This window comes from Ambystoma mexicanum, chromosome 2q (assembly GCF_040938575.1).
Source record: "Ambystoma mexicanum isolate Mex_15411 chromosome 2q, UKY_AmexF1_1, whole genome shotgun sequence".
In the NCBI taxonomy this organism is placed as follows: Eukaryota; Metazoa; Chordata; class Amphibia; order Caudata; family Ambystomatidae; genus Ambystoma; species Ambystoma mexicanum.
Genome location: NC_090924.1, coordinates 226,376,040 through 226,397,851, shown reverse-complemented (window position 1 = coordinate 226,397,851; position 21,812 = coordinate 226,376,040). Strand labels below are relative to the sequence as shown.

The following is a 21,812-nucleotide window of genomic DNA, read 5'->3' as shown; positions in this document are numbered from 1 at the left end:
ACGTCTCCCCAAGTGCCAAACCTCTGGCCTTATACACATATCACCACCTCACTTTCAAGGAAACTATGAAAAAGGAAAGCCAGTTGGCCAAGTACCAATTAGGCCTTCTCTGGGGAGGTTACACCATTGCTTCCACCCAGCAACTTCCACCTGTGAGGAGAAATCCTGGCCTGCACAGATAGGCGCATTGTCTCTTCCCAATCCCCCATCTGTATGCTCTCATTCACAACGGCAGCTGCCACCATGATGTATCCTTTGCCAGGGCATGCCAGGCAACATCACCCCCACACATTGATGGACTCCCAGGCGACAGCTCTCGATCAGCATCACCACGTTGCTGCTTTGCATTAGGGTTTAGACCCTCCACTCTTGCCAACCAGGCTTTCTGAAGGAGAATCTGCACCCTTCCAGAAACACATGCAGCACAGGTGAGAAGAACCAGCAGGTCATTTGATAACACGCATATGGAAATAGCTGCCCATCAATTTAAGAACTTGTCGTTTCCTAAAGGCTTTCAAGAAAGAGCCAAAAGAACCAAGAACCACCCTTGTATGACCACCAGTTACTCATCATTTCAGCTCTCAGCTAATAATGCATTAATCCAGCTGCACCTTGAGCCCGTGCAAACATCACAGCAAGCAACTTTAACCCTGCATATGTCCATTTTTTCCATGTTCTATGCAGAATGTGCTTCTTTCGGTATGCAGTGTTTATAACGAAAACAATTAAATATCAACACACTTTTTTAATGACACCTAAATAACGACAAAAGTCGAATGTTTTAGTAAAAGTATTAATGGGGCTAGGGTAAAGGAGGGAAGGGGGTGGGGTAGTTGGGTGAGGCTAAAAGTGCAGTAGAAATGGGGGTTTTGGGAGGAACCCCCCCAAATACATTTTAAAAATAATCAACTTATTCAGGTCTCGTTTTAAAAGTATGTCGTTATTTAGGGTGTCGTTGTAAAGACATGGAACCGTTTCTTTCCATCTGTGGGCAGGTCGAGGTAATGTAAATGTCCCCAATTATATGTATATATATATATAGAACAAACAAGACTGCAATTACGCAGTTTCCAACAGCACTCCTGCATTGCTGGTCCAAGAAGCACGCTTCAGCCACGTTCACCGTGATAATAGTCCTTTATTTACTTGTAGGTGGACAGTTCAAAGAACAAACACACAATAACGCGTTTCAGCCAAACCGGGCCTCGTCCTATATATATAAATATGCACCATATGGAAGTAGAATTTGCACTCCTCTGTTTGTTGATAGGCAATTACTTATAAAAATGAAGTTGCTAGAAAATAAAATCATAATTTCCACTGCATGCTGGGAATAGCTATCACATGCAATGGTACTTCACATGTGTAGCTAGGATTTAGTGAAGTATTTCAGGGTGCTGCCAATAATGCCAGTGTGTTGCTCGCAGATTCTAGCGCACTGCTGACATTATGCGGCTAAGTCTACCACCCTGCTATGCATAGGCAGTCGTGAGCTCTACTGTGCCAGAGGGAAACTCCATGCGGCAGCCCCCCAGTAGTAAACACAACGTTACCATGTACATGAAATCCACAGCTTTGGAAAAACATACATGCCAACCTGCTGAATGCAGTATTTAACAACTTCCAGAATACTTTCGTTGAACATAATGCCTGCCATGTATCTACCTCTCAGACACAAGTTAATGCATGCAGGCCCTTCCGCACCTGTGACCTTCTTGTAATGCAAGACTGTATATTGAGTTCAAAATCAACTGTTTGCTCGATTGAATGCAAGTCGCTTACTGTAATCGCTTTGATGTCTTTGAAGATATTGCAAGTTGGCGCCCTCAGCTGAAGTGCAACAAAAATGAATTTGGTGCTTCGTTTCGGACTTGCCAGCTGGAAAGTTTGGGCTTCAACACGTCCAGCATGCGGCTCAAAGACATCAGCTGTGCTGGCTTCCAGGACAGAAATGTCACCAACCTCATCACCTTCATGCACCCCATGAGGGCTGGACAATGCGGGACGCAGTTACTGGTAGGTCTTCTTCTCTCCCATGCACTGCTAGTAGAGTAGCCGTAATGGCCCCTTGTATTTCCAATATTTCAAAAGAGCAGTATATATTATGAGATAAAATAACAGAACATTTCATAAACTTAGTGCTCAATGAGATGCGCCACCACATGGATAGTTCACTGGTTAAGTGCTTCCCTCTGCCATCCTTCTGTTGTCAATAACTATATAACATTTAATTGAGTAATAACAACACCTGTTATTACAAAAGTAAAAAATAAATCCTATTACAATACTCAGGCATGATCAAGAAATTTGGCGTGAATACGGTTGGCATAAATGTCTTAAAATCAATAGAACCCTATAAAAGAAAAGCTACCGTTGCATCTTTACATGGAGAAGAACTATAGGGCAGGTTTCTGTACCATTATTAGATGTTGCTGATAATGCTTTATTTAAAACACTGTTCAATTTTCTCTGTGTAACCTCTACCATATCAATACACTCTGAATTGATGGTTGACAGTAAAACTTTTAACATAGCTATTAAATCCTTGTTACTTTGGGTAACAGTGTTGTCAAACAGTGAGACTGTGTAGCCGGGGTCTGCAGACTGTGCTTCCCCAGATGTTTTGGACTACAACTACCATCAGCCCTAGCCATCATTGTCAATGGTGAGAGATCATGGAAGTCACAGCCCAAAACATCTGGAGAGCTGCATGTGGCAGACCCCTGCTGTATGCTCTGAATAAGTGCTTTTGGAACTCTACAGTTCTGTTTTGACCCTCAAATCTAAAGGGTCAATGTATATCGACGGCAGATTCATTAAACTTCATCTCATTGAGCTCATGGAATTTCCTGCTTCATTGACCAGCCTGTTTTCAGAGCAGATCAGGGAAAAGTGTGATGCCTGGATGGTGGTTGAAACAGGGACCAGAGCAGACCGCAGCTCCAAGGTGACAGAATACCTTTGATTAAAAAATGTAAGGCGAAAGGGAGTCATACTATGAGCCTTATTACAAGTTTGCAGGTGTATTCTGCTGATAAATCTGGCGTGGTGCTGGCAAACTGCTCCTACCATTTTCGCCAACTGATATCCCGGAATAACCAGGATATTTCGGACGGCGGAAAGGGCAGTAAATCCCCATTCCATGGAGTCTGATAGAACTCCATGGAGGGGATTGCTGGAATTACTGGCACCGGCAATACCGGGGCTGGTAATTCTGGCATTTAGTTGCCGGCAGGGGCCTGATTTACCTCCAGCTCTTCGGCTTTACTGGAAATTATACCAGCAATTTTACTGGACCGGCAAAAGTTTAATGAGGCCCATAGTCATAGACCTTCAACCATTGTCACTCCCTCATAAAGTTGTACAAGAAGCTGCCTTTTGGAGTACTCCTCGTAGCATCAAATACACCCAAATGGCTATACGTCCATTAGCTAAAGGTCATTCCAGTGCTTTAGAGGCTGGGTCAAGACTGCATTGTTTTACTATTTTACCCTTTGTATAAGGAAACCAGAGTGGGAGGGCTGTTGCCCCTCTATCTTTTATTTATTTATTTAATGTGATTTAATTTACATAATAAACTTTACACTTACTATACAAAAAAATGACCCTGTATCAGATTCTGCCAGTTAGAGCTATGACGAACGCTGTGCTATCATGCCAATAACCGGGAAGTATCGGGCCTCATTATGAGCTTGACAGCAATGTTGTCGGAATTACCTCCATAAAACAATCGAACTGCTGAACTCATATTAAGGCCAATTGTTTTTTTTAATTATGTGCCAAATTATCTCCTTGCTGTTTGTAGAATAAGAGTAAAATATTCTCGTCATTTTAAGTCTATGGATTTTATGACAATAGTGATTTTCTGCTTTAGATGTGTGTTTAAGGTACCGTCCATTGCTCTCAATGTGTTTCTAGGTCTTTTACCTGAAATGGATGTCTTTTATTGAGACCATTCATAGTGGGACTGATATGTGATTAATAATGTATACATGTTTTATTACTTTATACGCATGCGCAATAACTGCATTGAATACTAATTCAATACAGTTGTCGTTTTATTGATTCTTTTAGAATCCAAAATAAAGTTAACATTATTAGAGCACTTAGGAGCTGGAGGAACATGAAGTTCTATCTGAAAACCTAATATTATTATTCTTAACCCAGTGATTCAAAAAGCGAAACTTTGAACTGTCCTGTCTATTGAACAGTCTTCAGTCCAGTGAATGAAGAAACGAATGCCAGGATGAGCAGTACACATGGGATCCTCTCTTGTCTGTATTTTGCTAAACTCTGGAACTTTGTTTTGTGAGAAACCAGGCTGCATAGCATTTGTTGTGTGTGTGTGTGTTTTGGTGCCTTCACTGCTAAGCTGCTGCCTCTGAGCACTTTGGCATACCGCAACATGATGCACAGCTAGAAACTGGACTGTTTCAGACAAATGCAGTAAAGAGAGTGATTGTCAGATCCCAACCTGCCCTTTGCTATAGGGGATTTATTTGGAAAATCCATTGCTTCATTGTTTTTTGTGCAAGCACGTTCTAGGTTCAAGCTTTCAGGTCTATGTCCTATCTGAAGCTCAGGTGAATAATTTGTGAAATGCACATTTTTAATGTCATCTTGTGAGGTTCAGTTCAACCAGAGGTGAGTCTGTATCAACTGGTAGACTTGACCAGTTCCATCACTCAGACCTCCAATATCTTGTGGAGACCATGACTTCAGTCTTGACAATTGCTAACAGTGCTTCCCTATGTCCTCTCCTTCTTCATTCTACCAATAGCTCTCTTACACTATGAAGGCAAAGCCAAGTAAAGTTTACGCTTGGTGAAAACACATAGGGCCCGATTCATGTAATTAGTTGCACATACAATCGGGAACTTGCGTGTCAAACTGCATGCAAAACACTGCTCGTCAATTCATAGGACGGACTCTGCGGGACTTCTCCGGGACTTCTCTGGGACTTGCGTGGAGTTCGTGCAGGCTCGGCACCGCCTTGCATGAGAATCACATAGGGTGGTGGGTGTGGCCTGCGTAGGGGTGGGAATAGGGGATGGAACACACAAAATGAGGAAGAACAAGCTAGAAAGTGGGCGTTATGAGGGACAGGCCACAGGCAGTCCATAGCACGCCCACAAATGCGCACGACAGCGCATATTCCTGGATGTGACTACGCAACTTCTCGCCTGCGAAATGCTCACGTGATGCCCTGTAAATCTCTGCCACCTGGAAGCAGGCGTATGGGCTTGCGCGGAGGAATCGCAGCTGTGGAGATGAGTTTGCATGTTGGATTTAGGGGTGCTTGCACACAGACGGGGTTCCGATCATACTTAGGGTTGCGCATAAGCAGCGTAGCGGGGTGCAGGAACTGTTTATGGGGTTCACACGCAGTTTGACTGGGAATATAAATGCTTTCCGTGAAACTGTACGCATGTCCTCGGGGTGTGGGTTACAGTTATGGCGGACCCCGCGCAGGGTCTGTGTGATGCAGGCCCACTTGCAGGGGACCCCACGCACTATTTGAAGGGTGCGTGTATTCACACCCACGATGCACACAAAGGTAGCTGTTCTGACTGTTTTTGCTTCGTCTAGGGGCGTGTTGGGGGCCGTTTCGTGCGCAACTTGCATATACAGTTACTTTGCGCAGACAATTCCACAAATACACGGGGGGCGCATTTTTTATTCAGCGCGGAGGCTCGCACAGTATTGTTCTCGGCGCAAAACGATTGCGGGAGAAATGCATACTTTTCCATGAATTGGGCCCATAATATCTCTGTCACTATCGCAACCCTCTCTAGACCACTTATCGCCACCTATTCACATGCCAGCTCGACATGGATGGCTTGCAGGGACCTGGCAACCCCTCATATCTTTGTATCGGCCAATATGGCCACACACAAATTAACACCTCCTTGAATCCTTCCCATAGCTGGACTCCGGTCCCCCTATGTGTGTTCAACCTGCAGCGCATTGTGACCATACTAATGCTGAAAGGTGTTATACAAATGGATGCATTACATTACATTACATTTGTAAAGCGCACCAATCAATGTTTGGCACTGAATAGGTCTTGGTGGATAAAGAAGAATGTGCTCCAACTAGATTACCCTGGGTATGGTCCCAAGGGGAAGTGGGGAAGTCCCCCCCTTGCCCAAAATCCTAGTGTGGAGTGCACCTATTCTTATTTATTGTATTTACCTATATATGCTTCACTAGAGAAGGCTATAGTCACATGGTCACAGGAAATGGATGAAAGGATGGAAAGAGGTTCAGGAAATGTTAAAATCCATATTCAGTTAGGGACAGGTGATCTTTCAGTGAGCATCTGAGCATTGGCCAGGCACGAACCAAAGATGTTGTGGAGTTCTATGCCCAACATTTGGATATTTAAGGTGGTCAGAGACCAGCGAGTTATGGGAACCCGATCTTATATGAATTCAGCCTAGAAACTTAAAGTTGAAGTGTTTTTTTCCACTGGGCATTGACTTAAGGACATCAAGCTTTCTGGGATACAACATGATCTTCTCAAGGCAGAGATGAGATGGGCAGCATGTTCATAAAGCCCGAAAGTTTGTACAGTGTCTTTGCTTGGAGGCCACATAGTTCTGATGGCATGGGGAGATTGTACCCCGGATATAAAGAAGTGAGGGAAGAACTCAGCAGAAGATGTTTCTGCCACGGAAATCTCATTCTGAGCACAGGCTACTGGTTCTTCAAATTGCTCTCTCTGCTAATCTCTGTGATGTACATAACAAGCAGTATAAGCTGTCACACACATAGAATTAGCTGAAACAGTAGTCGGGCCAACTACAGAGCAAGGAAACCCTCATTTTGTCATGTGGTGACTTGATGGCACCACCAAGTAGCAGGGAGGAAAGCAGAGGAACACATTGCTTACTCTACAGAACTCACAGAACGTACTCACACAATACTCTTGTGTATGTGAAGGTGGACTCCATTGTTTTGTAGAACAAATTATACCATACAGAGTCGTAAATAACCTTTAGAACTACAAGAGGAATACAGCTATGACTAGAAAGAGTACGAGACAACTCTTGCAGGTCCAAGTGTTAGAAGAGAATAGAAAATAGAAAACCGAGTGGACACGTCAATGTTCATTTTATTTATTTATTTTATTTTATTATTTATAACGCGCTGGGCATAGCTGCGTGGACAGAACACAGAACAAGAAACAACAAACAGCAAACAAACTCAGCCAGACATCAGATCCACGGATCCGAAGAGTTATTTGAACAGTAGAGTTTTTAGTCGACGTTTGAAAGGCCCCAAGGAGGCGCAGGACCTCAACTTCAGAGGTAAAGAATTCCACAGTTTGGGTGCTGCCTGAGAAAAGCAGCTTTCAGAACTAAAGAAAGCTTTGCCTTAGGAACACACACAAGAATGGAGTCGTTACTCGTTTTGTAGGCAGCCAGTTTATATATTGGGAGAGATAGCTTGGAATCAAACCAAATAAGCATGCATGAGTGATGCACAGAGTGCAGAAAATGATTCTTCTGCCCATAGGCAGCCAGTGCAGTGATTTTCTGGCCAAACAGATGTGATCTGTTTTATGAAGGCGTCAGACAATACGTACTGCATTATTATGTACTACTTGAAGTCGATTCAGTTCCCCCTGTCCAAGTCCCTGCAAAAGGCTTAAGCAATAATCCAGATGTTAGCTGATAATAGCACGAGCCACAGTGGCACAGCTGCTCTCACTCAGAAAGGGACGGATTGCGGCTAAGAGACCAGTAGGTCAACATGCGCTTTTTTGCTCGGTTCTGGGTCCAGGATGACCCCTAGGGTCTTGACGTTGGGTAGAGAGCTCAAGACATAGGGCCTCATTATAACCCAGACGGGACGGGGTTAACAGCGCCGGTAAAGGTGCCGGCGCCGTCAACCCCGTCCCGCCTGATTACAAGGTCCCCTCGCGGGACCCGCTCTGCACGTGGTTTCACCAGACGTGCAGAGCGGGTCCCGCGAGGGGAGGAGGGAGCAAACAATGGACCGCTCGTAATCGGGCCGTTGTTTGCTCCCTCGCCCATTCCCATTCAGCCCTATGGGGGCTGAAATGGGAATGGGGAAGGTCCGGGCCCGGGTTCCTAGAAGGAGGAATTACCGGGCCCTCCGACTCGGAATGGCCCGGTAATTCCTCATTCTGGGAACCCGGACCCGCAGGCGATTTCGGCGGCAGCCATGCCGCCAATAGCGGCATGGCTACCGCCGAGATCGTAATGAGGCCCATAGTACGCTATCTTAAAGGACTGAAACGCCAGGTCTAACCTGCGCAGTTTTTGGCTTGTGCCAAGTACCATGATTTCAGTTTTAGAATAGTTCAGTGCAAAACCATTAAATGACATCCATTCATGAATGATGGCATAAACAGAGTTCATGAGTAGGGTATCAGCTGTGTGGTTACCCGAGATGGGGATATGACGCTGAGTTTCATCCGCATAATTTGCGTATGTAATTCCTTCGGAGTCTAGCATATCAAACAGGGGGATGGTAAAGCTTTTAAACAGCATGGGCGAAATACATGAGCCCTGTGGCACCCCAAAGGGATTACAAATCCCTTATCTGAAGATGTTTCACTGTGTACCCTGGCAACCCGCTCTGACAAGAATGATGCAATCCATCCAGCCACTTCCTTAGAGAAGGAGGCAGACTCCTGGAGCCTGGAGACTAAGATGGTATGATCTACCAGGTCAAAGGCCATTGTGAGATCCAGAAGCATCAGAAGGGATGCTTGACCTTCGTCCATAGACTTCAAGATATTCAGTTTAAGATCTGTCAGAGTAGACTCAGTAATGTGTTATCTCCTAAACCCCAACTGTTTAAGTCCAAGGATGTTATGTTGTCTCAAATGATTCTGAATTTGTTGGTGTGCAACTGTACCTAGAATTCTGAACGATAAGTGTTTGTTTTAGGGTGGAAATTCCCAGCCACTGTGGGGTCAAGAGATGGTTTCTTTAATAGCGTGGCAATCCACACTTGTTTGATGGAGGCCAGGACAATGCCTTCTTTGAAAGAACAGTTTACAAATTTAGCAACTAGCGAACTAGCCCATGATTTGATAATAAAGGCCGGACATAATCACTCTTGCAGTTTGTTGGCTTTAGCTTGACAATAGTGTCCTCAATCACATTTTCAGTTGCTTCTGCAAAGGCCAACGATGTGTTAATCTCCTCTCATCTCATTATGTTAGCCCTAGGTTGTGAGATGGGCCCTTACCAGAGATCTTAGGTGCGATGTCTGACTTAATGGCATCAACTTTGCAGCGCATAGAGTTCTGAATATGCTGACATCATTGTTCATTCTTATTGACTAATGAAACGAGGGGAATGGGGGGCAAGGGTTCTCCAGTTCACGCATAATGTTAAAAAGCTCTGAAGCTCGAAGCTTCAGAAATCTTCTTTTGATGATGTAAATCTTTTGCTTCAGGGATTGCCCTTTTGCATATTTTAACTCACGCTGAATAGCTAGCCTTATTATCGACAGCCAGAGATTTTTGCCATTGTTTAAAGGCTTTATCTTTGATGGCTTTTAGTTTGTGAATATCAGCTGAGTACCAGAGTTTATAGGGATGGGTTTTAACCATTCTAAGTTTGAGAGGAGCCAGCAAATTCACTGCCAACTTCATCATGTCATCACATGCTGTTGCTAATTTGTCTGCAGAGTCCAAGCTGTCTAGATTACCAATTACTGGGGCAAAGAAAGGAAGCATGGCCTCAGGGGTGAGTATGTGTAAATGTCGACAGAGAATCCTTTCCAAAGTGTTTTTTTCTTAATTACAGGTGCTATTTTGGGTATCTGGAAAAAATACAAAATAGTAGTCGGACCAGGGACAGGGATCAACACTGATGTTGATGTTGTCCACTGATACTCCATAAGAGGCCATCCAGTCCAGTGTTTTGCCTGCACTATGTTTGGGAAGCAGGATATGTTGCTCAAAGGTCAAACCATCAAGTGAGGACTGAACAGCCTGAGTGAGCAGATCTTTATGGTCATTAAACCCCAAGTTGAAGTCCCTTAATATGAGGACTCTAGAGAGGGCTTAAGAGCAGAACAGATCCATTCATTAAATTGAATAGGAAAGTCTGGCATTAGACAGAAGAGAGGAAAGACATTGGGCCTCATTACGACCCTGGCGGAAGACCATGGTGCTATTAGCACCATGGTCCATGCCGGTAAGTTACCGACTCCACCATGGAGAAAGGGGGAATTACCACCCCATTACAAGGTTGGCGGGGCGGTAATTCCCCCTTCCTCCATGGCCCTTCCCCATTCCCATTTTTGCCCCATAGGTCTCAATGAGAATGGGGAAGGCGCTAAGTACGGTGCCGCAAATTGCGGCACCGTAATTAGCACCAAGGTCCCTTTGCGGGTCCCTACTTTAACGGCTGGTCTACACCAGCCGTTAAGGTCGGGTCCCGCAAAGGGACCTCGTAATTAGGCGCTGATAGGTTAATGGCGCCGCAGCCTTTTACGGCGCCGTTAACCCATTAGCGCCTGGGTCATAATGAGGCCCAATGACCGTAGTGTTAGAGTTTAGTAGTATTTTAACATGCAAGGTTTCGCAGCCATCAATATTCACTGAGTCTAGGCTATGTATGTTGAGTGATTTGCAGAAAAAGAGAGCAACTCCCCCACCCTTTCCCATCAGTCTATTTGTTTTCAAGATGGTACAGTTCTGGGGAATTGCCAATGTCAAAGATGGTCCTGCTCCATCATGTACCCATCATTCATAAGTCAAGTAACTCAATTTGTTCCATGCCAAGCGTCAGTAAGACATCCGATCTACAAATTTCCTTTACTTTCTGGGACTTGTAGCTTTGCTTTTTCCACTATAATGCAGGGCTACAAAATGAGTACTAAATGAGCTCCTCAGGTGAGACTTCAGTCAACTGGCCAGGTAAACTAACGCTCATGACACGTAAAACAGTGCATTACATAAAATGACAGGAAAGCTTCATCTCCCTTCTGCTTTTCAAGTCTGAGAACAAAATGGAAGATGGTGTGGCAACTGGGTTCAGAAAAGCCCCAATTGTGCCCGAAAGGGGTGGACCCTGGAAGACATTCAAGGAAATTAGTACCCTACCTTGAACAATTGCATTGTCACCAACAATCTCATTGGCCAGAGCACAGTCTATACCAGCCGGTGAAAGCTGCCCTGTCATGCTTTCGAACCGGGCTCCAGGCACGCACCAACATTCTGTTGCTACCCACCTTCCAACAGCTCCTTCTTCTGGATCAATTTTCCGTCACACGTTAAAATCTTCTGAGCAAGCACTGGAATCGAAGGAAGAGTACATTTCCAGTGCGTGGTGCTCAACTACATTAAGAGACGCATCCCGAGCTGGGGGCAGATCCACCAAGCCCATGATCTAGCGGACCCTTAAACGCGGCAGTAATAGCGCTACTGCCGCATTTAAGAGTTACCGCCAGACTCGTGATGAGGCCCACAGTCTGCAACCAAATGGTCTGTGGACACATTCAAGGCATGGCTAATTCAAAAAGGTCATTCAGCTCCCGACAATTTTATGCAGAATGTACGTAGTTCATGGTTCATAATACCAACCACAAAGCTTAATCTCACTGCACTCTGGAATTAATCTTCATTTAAGTAATGCACCCTTCTGTTGGAAAATAAACATTATGTGCAAAGAAAACGTCCTCAGTGCCACCAATGTTTTTATGAGCGTCAGGGTCGGTCTGGGCCATGATATTGTCTCGGGCACAATTAAAAAGTGGGCCACAGTTGCAAATGGCTATTCATTCCTTTTGCAACACTGTTTGAATAGTACACAAGGGGGAGTTTTTTGACAAAACGTGATGCAAATTGTGCATTTTAAAGAATATTACTCAGCAACACTGGTCAAAACTACTAGCCGCATAGTGAAGTAACTCATCAAACAGACCCACAATGGCCAAAAAAGTGTCCCACTTTGACCAGAAAAACTGGACCACACCAGCATTTTGCGTTTTTAGTTCGGCCAAGGGCCTCTTGCCCTATAGGCCAGTCCGAGCCTGATAAGCATCATAAAACGATTAAGGCCTGAAGGTAAAGACTTGTCTGTACATGAATCCCATATTTCACACACTGACATGGAGAAGCTTAAACATTCTGGCGTTTTCAATACTGACTACCCTGAAACATTGCAATACGAAGTATGGTTTGATATTCAGCTACACTTTGCATGTAGGGGAAGAGAAGTCAATGACTTTTACCAGCTAATGCCATCCAACTATTAAAAGGTGGAAATGGCATGCAGAATGCCACTATGGGCCTCATCAGGGCCTTGGTGGTAATTTGTCTGGGATAGTCTGGGATACCGCCAATGCTATTAGCGTTACCGCAACTCAGTGCAGGGAAATTTCTACCGGATCCTGAGTTGCAGTGGCGCTGTCATTCTCCATTTTTTAAGAAACTGTTGGACTCTATGGGGCGTTTTGGTGCTATTACCACCGGCAGTAATATCACTAGCGGTAATTGCACTGAAGATGGGAAGAAAGTTTGAGGTAAATCTCTAGCTTCCCTGCCCAAACTCGGGATTGGTGGAGCAGTAATGCGGCGGTAATAGCAAAACTTCCGCAATTTTTGCCGCTCCGCACAACCCCTGATTTGGCCCTATGACTTTTAATTAACTCACAAAGAATCATCATCCCTTTCTGGAACGACACCGCAGTAACTTAAGAGGAAGAGTGCATAAAGCACCCAACGATCCGCACTGTCCTGTCTGTTCTCTACTACATTACATGAGCAAACTTCCAAATGATGCTCCTTTGTTATTCCCCAGGCACTAAAAAAAAAAAGAAAAAGCAATGCGCTTATGACAGCACTTGGTATACAAATCGTCCATTAGGGAAAAATACTCTTGAAAATGTTATGCCAAAACTAAGCAAACACGCAGACATGAATGCCTCCTCAATTGAAAAAGCTACTGGCAACCTCAACCAACCGAGTGTAGGAAATGGTTAACCATTCTCCACCACGCTGGTCTGCCTACCGGAGCTGTAAACTCACAATATGTTGTACCGCCCAATACTTCCCGCACCTACGAATACTACTGACAGCCGATAGCACAGAGAGTAGAAAGCTTGCATTGACCTCCGCGCGGAGCTTGACAACACAGGTTCGAATCCCAGCAGGGCCTAACTCAGCTTTTCACTCTTCCGAGGTCGATAAATGAGCACCACACACTGTGGGTCATAATAAGCAGCGCTCAGATGCCTCAGGGTTTGTAGCGCTATGTAAAACAAAATGCAAATCTTCTTCAGCTAATACTTCGACTACATCCTCTAGCGATGCCCCTACTACTCAATTTGCCAACTGTTCCTTTTCATTGCTCAGAAATGTTCAATTCTACTACCAACAAATGTAACATCCTAACACTCATCCAGTGTTACTCTTAAGAGAATTCTTAATTTCCTTTACCCAAACATTAATTTACATTGGAAGTATGTATGCTTATTATGTATTTTGTTTAGGCCATATATCTCTTATCCTAAAGTTTGTCAATTTCAACGAGAAATAAATAAAAAATAACTAAAAAAACAAATAAATAAATTGGTTCCTACTGAAAACCACTGTTATCAGTCTTTAATGGAACACCAAACATGGCCACCAAGCGCATGCGCCCTCAATACATTGACAGCTCTAGTCTCGCCCCTCAGTTCCGATGTGAGCGAGCTGGCTGCCATTATTATCCCTTGCTCTGATCCACCTCACCACCGAACAAGGTAAACGTCCCCGCATCCCATTTGTTGCTATTTGTATCCTGGGGAAAAGTCCCTGGAGACTAATAGCAATAAACCCCTACGGGGGTGGGGCATTACTGCTCAGGTAATGCCCCAGGTCTATCGTTAAGGCCCGAGTGAAACTGACGTCCCCGGGACATTACCCGACCAGTAATGCCCCCCCCAACCTCCGTTCAGGCTTTGTTGCTTACATCAACATGGTGAAGAATACTCCAAAACTGGAAGTCATATTTTAAACCCTATGCCATCTCTTAAATTCTTTAACTTCATGCACCTACAGTTGGGAAGTTATTTTATCTTTTATATGGAGTTAAAAACATCATAATCATTTGTCATTGAAGCAACGATTGTGTCTGATAATCACAGAAATGTTGGTACCGCTTCACAAGGAGCAAAGAGTGATTGGCCAGGCACCAAAGGGTCAGTTTTGGGAGCAGGAAATTAGACATGTTGGCCCCTGCACAGGGAAATAATATTGCTTAGTGTTTGTAACCAGACTGCAACCAGCTGCCATGGAACTCCACTGAACCAACCAAAAAAGAACGCAAGAGCTTCCTTCACATTACACCTAGAGAAGGAGGATTACATAGCACCATTGCACTGGGTCCCTGTGTTGCAGGTATGGGCTTTTCTTTATGGAACCATTGATGTCCGCCCCTACTTTGTTAAATGAATGTACACCAAGGCTGCCACCGCCAGAACACAATACCTTTTCATTCAAAAGCCCACAACCAAGAAATAGCGCCCAGTTGGCATGACTCAATCTGGTCACCCTACCCTAGAAGGCGGTGGGCAGGAAGACTTTTTACAGAAGATGGCACTGCTTCCTGTAGTTTGTCAAAAGGCAGAAGGAACTGTAGGGTAATTTGACTGAAAGAAACCCTCATACTCTTTCTTGAGGTCATCTTTGGTCTTCTTACACAACAATGTAAAATCTGAAAGAGACATTCTGCACAGGCTATGACTGCAGACACATCCATAGAAAACACCAGTGCGTTTGGCCTAGTGATGGGAATGGTCACCTTCTGGACATTATCTCCAGCTGAATATGGAAATATTTGGAAGTATAAATTTCAAAATCCCAATAGCCGAAAGCATTGAATCCGTTCCATCCATTCCATCCACTCCATCCGTTCCATCCACTCCATCCGTTCCATTCGATCCATCCATTCCATCCGTTCCATCCGTTCCGTCCACTCCATTTGTTCCGTCTGTTCCATCCACTCCGTCCAGTTCCATCCACTCTGTCCAGTTCCATCCACTCTGTCCAGTTCCATCACTTCTGTCCTGTGCTATCTACTCTGTCCAGTTTCATCAATGTATCTGATTCTATTCACTCCATCCATTAGGTCATTCAATCTACTCCATCTGTTCAGTTCGTTTCATCCAGCCCCATCCAGTACTACCTATTTCCCTCCAATCGTCCAGTTCCATCCATGTCATCCAGTTCCATTCAAGTCATCCAATTCGATCCACTCTGTCACTCTATCCACTTCATTTCATCTGCTCCATCCGTTCCATCAGTTTTGTCTACTTTCTCTGTTTCATCTATTCCATCCGTACCGTCCGTTCCATCCGTACCGCCCGCTCCATCCGTACTGTCCACTCCATCTGTACCGTCCACTCCATCCATTCCGTCCACTCCATCCTTTCCATCCACTCTATCCATTCCATCCACTCCATCCGTTCTATCCACTCCATCCGTTCCATCTGTTCCATCCGTTCCATCTGTTCCATCCACTCCATCCGTTCCATCCATTCCATCCGTTCCACCCACTCCATCTGTTCCATCTGTTCCATCTGTTCTATCCACTCCATCCGTTCCATCCAATCCATCCGTTCCATCCGATCCATCCGTTCCATCCATTCCATCTGTTCCATTCGTTCCACCCACTCCATCCGTTCCGTCCACTACTTCCGTTCCGTCCGTTCCATCCACTCCGTCCATTCCATCCACTCATCCGTGCCATCCACTCCATCCGTTCCATCCACTCCATCCATTCCATCCACTTCATCCGTTCCATCCACTCCATCCGTTCCATTCACTCCATCCGTTCCATCCACTCCATTCGTTCATCCACTCTATGGGCCTCATTAGGACCCAGGCGGTAAGGGGTTTACGGCGGCGTAAACAGCGCCGACCCTTACCGCCTGATTCTGAGGTCCCTTAGCGCCATGGCGGATTTAACACCTGCTTTTAGCAGGTGTTAAAATCCATGGCGCTAAGGGACCATGTTGTTAATTACGCCACCGTAATTTACGGTGGCGTAATTAACGCCTTCCCCACTCCCATTATGCCCTATGGGGCAAAAATGGGAATGGGGAAGGGTAAATGGGGATTGGGGACTTACCGCCCCGCCAACCTCGGAATGGGGCGGTAAGTCCGCCAACCACCATGGCGTAAACGTAGTTTACGCCATGGTGGTAAAGGTACGACCCAGGCGGTAACTTACCGCCTGGGTCGTAATGAGGCCCTATATGTTCCATCTACTCTAACCGTTCCATACACTCTATCCGTTCCATCTACTCGATCTGTTCCATCCACTTTATCCGTTCCACCCACTCTGTCCATTCCATCCACCTTATCCGTTCCATCCACCCTATCCGTTCCATTCACTCTATCCGTTCCTTTCACTCTATCCATTCCATTCACTCCATCCGTTCCATCCACTCCATTTACTCCTTTATTCCTTCCACTCCATCAGCTCTGTCATTCCATCTACTTTGTCCACCCACTCTGTTTACTCCATCCATCACTCCATTCACTCCAACCATTCCATCAATTCCATCCATTCTATCCTATCCTGTGGGTTGGATCGGAGGTTATTAACACCAGGTAGGACAGCTTGTGTGTTTCGTCGTTGGGTTGCTGGGGGATTCAGACACATCTTTAGGTGGTCATCAGTGTTATGGGAATAGCCACATTTTTAGTAAATGGCGGAATGACAAATAGTCTTCGGTGTGTTGGATGTGGAGTGGAAGCGAGTTCCATAGAGTGGGGGCCAAGGCTAAGAATGCGGATCCTCCTTACCTGACCGAGTTGGTGGTTGGGATCACTAGAAGGAGGGTGGAGCTTGATCTTAAGGTGCGGGGTGCGAGGTAGGTTTTTAGCTTGTCTTGCAGGTATAGAGGGCCGGTCTTGTGCACTGCACGGTGGGTGATGCACAGGGTCTTGAAAGTGGCCCTTTGTCCAACTGGGAGCCAGTGGAGTGTTCTCAGAGCTGGAGTGGTGTGGTCTCTTGGGCCCAGTGCTAGTAGCATTTTGGCGGCAGCGTTTTGTGCTCTTTGCAGTTTAATGTGGTGGTATGTCCAGACTCTGAGATAAAGGGAGTTAGTGTAGTCCAGTCTTGACATTACAATAGACATAACAGCAGCAAGTATGTTAGGAAAGGAGAGGTAGAGGTAGGGAAAAATACGTCTAAGAATTTTGAGGTGGTAATGACAAGATTTAGATACGTTGTTGATTTGACGAGAGAGGGTGAGGTCAGAGTCTAGAGTGTATCCAAGGTTTTTTACTATGGCAGAGGTGGTGGGTGGTTGGCCCATGGATTTGGGCCAAGGTAATGGGCGGGGGTGAAGCTTGATGTTGCCACACACCGTGATTTCGGTTTTAGTGGGGTTTAGGAGGAGGTGGTTTGTAGTCATCCAACGGTTGATGTCAAGGAGGCAGGCTGCGAGGTCGGGGTGAAAGTTGGAGTCTGATTGAGGAGTTTTAGGGTGATTTGAGTATCATCGGCGTAGTTGTAGCACAGGATGTTGTGCGGGCAGATGATTCCAGGGAGGGTGGACATATAGAGGTTGAACAGGAGGGCTGATAGGCATGCTCCTTGTGGTACTCCAGTATTGACTGGTCAAGCGGCCGAGGCAAAGGTGGAGAGAAGGGTTATTTGTTTCCTGTTGTTGAGGAAGGAGGCTATCCATTTGAGAGCGGTTCCACAGATTCCTAGCAAGAGGAGGTGGTCAAGTAGGATTGAGTGGTTAATTGTGTCGAAGGCGACAGAGAGGTCTAGGAGGATTAGTGCAGTGCATCCTGCAGAGTCTGCAGTGATCTTAAGATCATCCCAGATTGAGGCCAGAGTGGTTTCGGTTCTGTGTCGTGGTCTGAAACCTGATTGTGCAGGGTCAAAGAGGGTGTTGAATTCGACAAAGGTGTTTAGTTGGGAGTATGCAGTTCGATCAATGAGTTTTGCAATGAATCTGGTGTTTGAGATAAGGGCGGTAGTTTTTGGGGTCGAAGGGGTCGAGGGATGTATTTTTTAGAAGAGGCTTGACGTGTGCAATTCTGAAGGCGTTGGGGAAGATTCCAGTGCTGAGGGAGTCGTTTAGGATGGTTCTTGCGTACTCTCCTGCGCAGGTGGATGAGAATATTTATTTGAGGACTGAAGCGGGGCAGGGGTCAAGGAGGAAGCCAGATGGTTTTCAAGCATGAGAGAAGGTCGAGAAATGTGTCTCTCGAGATTGGTTTGAAGGAGTCGAAAGTGTGTAGAGTTGTTGTTGCCGTGGCGGGCGGGGGAGGTTGTTGATAGGACGCACAGATTTTGTGGCAGTGAAAGGAGGAAAGGTTTGTTGTTAAGAGAACTTGTTCTGTCGAGAGTGGGGGTGTAGAAGTGGAGAGAGAGCGAGTCGCAGAGTGATTGAGATGGGGTGGATTGGGTTGAGGTACTGGTTGGTTTGACAAATTCAGAAATTATTTTGTGGAGTTCCTTGCTGCGGTTTCCACAGTTAAAAATTCGATTGTTGTAGTGGGCTTTTTTGTGTGGTGCAGTTTACTGATTCAGCATTATTAAAGAGTAGCATTCCTCCATTCTCTCTTGTGCAGCACCCTCTGGAAAACTCTCCCGCCTTTGCTCTCTGGGGGTTGGGGGAGCCAGAAGGAGTGGAGTACATATTACCAGCTATCTACACGGGTACCTGGCCTGCCGCCTGAATGCATAAGGTAGAGGATGGCACAAAAGCCTTGGGACGAGCAGGAATGTTCTGCTTTTCTCATAGTTGTTGGATCCCATTTATGGGGTAGGATATGATATGATAGGTTATAACGCGCTTAATACCCAGAGGTTTCTAAGCACGGACCCGGGGATTGAATCTGTGGTGCTCTGTGTCATCTTGCTTACAAGGCAAGCACATTGCCCCTGAGCTATACTCCCGAGACTAGGAGAGAGGGCAAGGCATACAGAGCTACTCTTCTACTAGCAATCTGGGGCCTTCCAGAGTGGTTAGATTGCAGTCAAACAGGAAGCAGGGGCAGGAGTCTATGTCTTGGTTTCCTGCCACCTGCACACTCTGAGAGCTACTCATGTCTCAAACTAATGTCACTCTGGTGTGATGTGTGTAATCAGGCAAAAGGTCCTCACTGTTTGACCTAGCCGCTGGAGGCCTGGCCAGCATCAGTCAACCTATAAACATGCAGATGGAAAAGGCTAGGATTACCCTTGGCAGGTACAGCAGAGCCTTGGCACGATTCACTGCCGAACATGGCAATGGGGCAGTGCGTGTCTCGACGGAAGCCTACAAAGCCCAGGTAAGACAGGCTGCTATCAATGGGGCTGATTTATGGGGGCAGATGTACACCCATTCAATGGCATTAGTCGAAAACAAATACCTAAAACATGTTTTGGGCTTACCTGCTAGCACGCCGACTGTCCCAGTGCTATTAGAAACTGGTACGCGGGGGAGAGAGTCCATCTGCCAGCTTCGCCCAGTGTTGTTTTGGGTCCAGCTTTGGTCTAACACATATCTTGCTAAATACAGAGATGCACTAGGGGATGCACTAGCACAGCAGGGGGTAGCTCCCTGAAGTGGGCTGTGCATGTTAAAAACTGCTTGAGGGACCTGGGTCTTTGGGTTTATTGGACCAACCCCAGTGCAATCACTCCACAATCAAAGGGTATTGTAAAAGGTGCTGCTCTTGTTAAAGCCTAGCATGGCATTTTTGTGTAAACCCTTGGCTCAGATTCCTTGGCAGGATATGTCAACATCAAAACTCAGGTAGGCTATGAGGACTACCCTGATTCTGTAAACCCTAAATTCGAAAGGTCAATGTATATACAATTCTGGTTCGGCATATTGTCGATGGCATCCCAGAAACATAAATGGCACAGTGATCCCTCTCCTGTGTGCCCACTGTGCAATAGTGCGATTGAGGACCTGAAACATTTCTTCCTGCTATGCCCGGTTACATTGCCCCTAAGGAGGCGCTTTCTTAAGCAACTGTTATGGATGTGTGGCTGTAGGACCACAGTGGAGCCCATGATGATTTGTTTGAACACAACAGACATCCCTGCAGTGTTTGCCACTTGCAAATACCTTAAATGGGCATGGCGAACATGATCAAAAATGGAATATTAAATCAGACATCCGTGAAGATATGTGGGATAGTCTTGTAGTTCGTTTTATTTTGTTTAAGATTCAGGTTGGGGCACACCAATATTTGTAAACATGTTGTATTGAGGCCTAGTATCCACACCTGTTATGGCCTCCTCCTATAACCTTAGGGTTTCTTTGTTATGAACACGATCAAAGAAGCTGCTGGCAAATGTTTGAAATTTGAATAGTTGTAAAAATCTGCAAATTAATGTATTATGATGCAAATTGCATGTGCTGTTTGATTGTATCGATGTATGCTTTTATGACATTTTTTGTCGGAATACGGCTTGTTGAATAATAAACATTGTGTCTAATTTCCTTGAGCTCTGGAGGACTGGGCTGTTAGAGGTCTGCTTGCCCCGGCCTTTACAAACTCACAGCAGATCACTCTGGCAGTTAGGTGCAGAGACTCAACACGGAATAAGGCAAGCTTAAAAGAGTCTAGCATATGTAATGTGTGTCGGTCTTAAACATATCAAGAGAAACATTGCATAGCCCTATAAAACATTTGAAATGTTTGAAGTTTTGAAGTTTCTTTCTAGAAGGAAGGTCCAGGTCATTGAAAGTTCATCTACCTGATGTTGAATAGCCAAGGATAAATAAATAAAAGAATAGTTGATAAGACAAGACCAAAGTCCTCATATTCCCTCATTGGCACAGTAAGAGAGATGAACATTCTTTGTCTAGAAGGCCACCGAAGATGAAAGGACATGGTTGTGACGAAATGACTTATGCTCTGCAGGAGTATAAGGAGGAGTAGCTAAACCGCCTCTTTAGCCTCCACCCCTCTACAAACCAATAGTCATCGCAATCATAACAGTAAAACAGGCACAGCTAAGAGATATACCTCCTTCACCTTTTTTGGTAATGTGGGGCGTGGGAAGGCTATACGCTCAGAATGGGTGTGAATGTGAGCCAGATGCAAACCAAAAACAAAGTACAACAGTTACAAATTAAAAGAATGTACAACCAAGGTTCTATAGACATATATACTTGAAATACACGCATCGATTGTACACAGAACTATCAAAGACGCTATAAAAGCTCACCCCTCAAAAGGAAAGACAGAGAAATTCAGAATGTAATGATGCAGCACTCTGAATAATTAGCAGGGAGGAAAAACAATCAAGAAATGCAACAAAGAATGAACAAGAGATATCTTCTTAGTGCAAAATGGAGAAAAAGGACTAAGCCAGTCTATAGGGCCCCAAGAGGTGGACCAGGAGGGCAGGGTCAGTTCCGAGTATCTTAATCCAGAGTTCAGCAGTTCAACAATGTCGAACTAGGCTTCGAGCTTCACTGTGGTGTGAGTCAAACCAAGTTTGGATGCTGTAAGTCATATTAGGTCAAGCAGTGCAGGCATCTAGTTGGATCAAAGCGGGAGATTGTTGGGGTTCAAGTGTGGCGTTCAGGTCAGCATCTGCGCTCTCCCAGCCTAGGGAGATTCGCAAGTAGAGTGGCAGGCATTGGTACTCAGTGGGAGTCATCCCCAGTGTTCCCTGGGAGTGGTTAGGGAACAATGCTTGTCTTTTCAGTAGAGCACTGCTTCTTCACCTCAATGGTAAAGGGCTTTTGAAAGATCAACTCTCCCAAAACAGGTCGTAAATAATTATTTCTTATGGCCTGAAGGGTCCAAGAGTGAATAAAAGAAGGGGTAGGAGGGGTAGGAGACCCCCCTCTTTAAAAGGAAA

At 45.3% G+C, this 21,812-nt stretch overlaps 1 protein-coding gene across 2 annotated transcripts in view; it reads left to right on the top strand.

The window, feature by feature from the left end:
* The window catches only part of UMOD (uromodulin), a 248,946-nt gene that overhangs the window by 167,489 nt on the left and 59,645 nt on the right, over positions 1 to 21,812 (top strand). For both annotated transcript variants that reach the window (XM_069647169.1, XM_069647170.1), the window contains one exon: positions 1,808 to 2,016. In XM_069647169.1, coding sequence (XP_069503270.1) covers positions 1,808 to 2,016 — 209 coding nt within the window. The remainder of the gene's footprint in view (positions 1 to 1,807; positions 2,017 to 21,812) is intronic.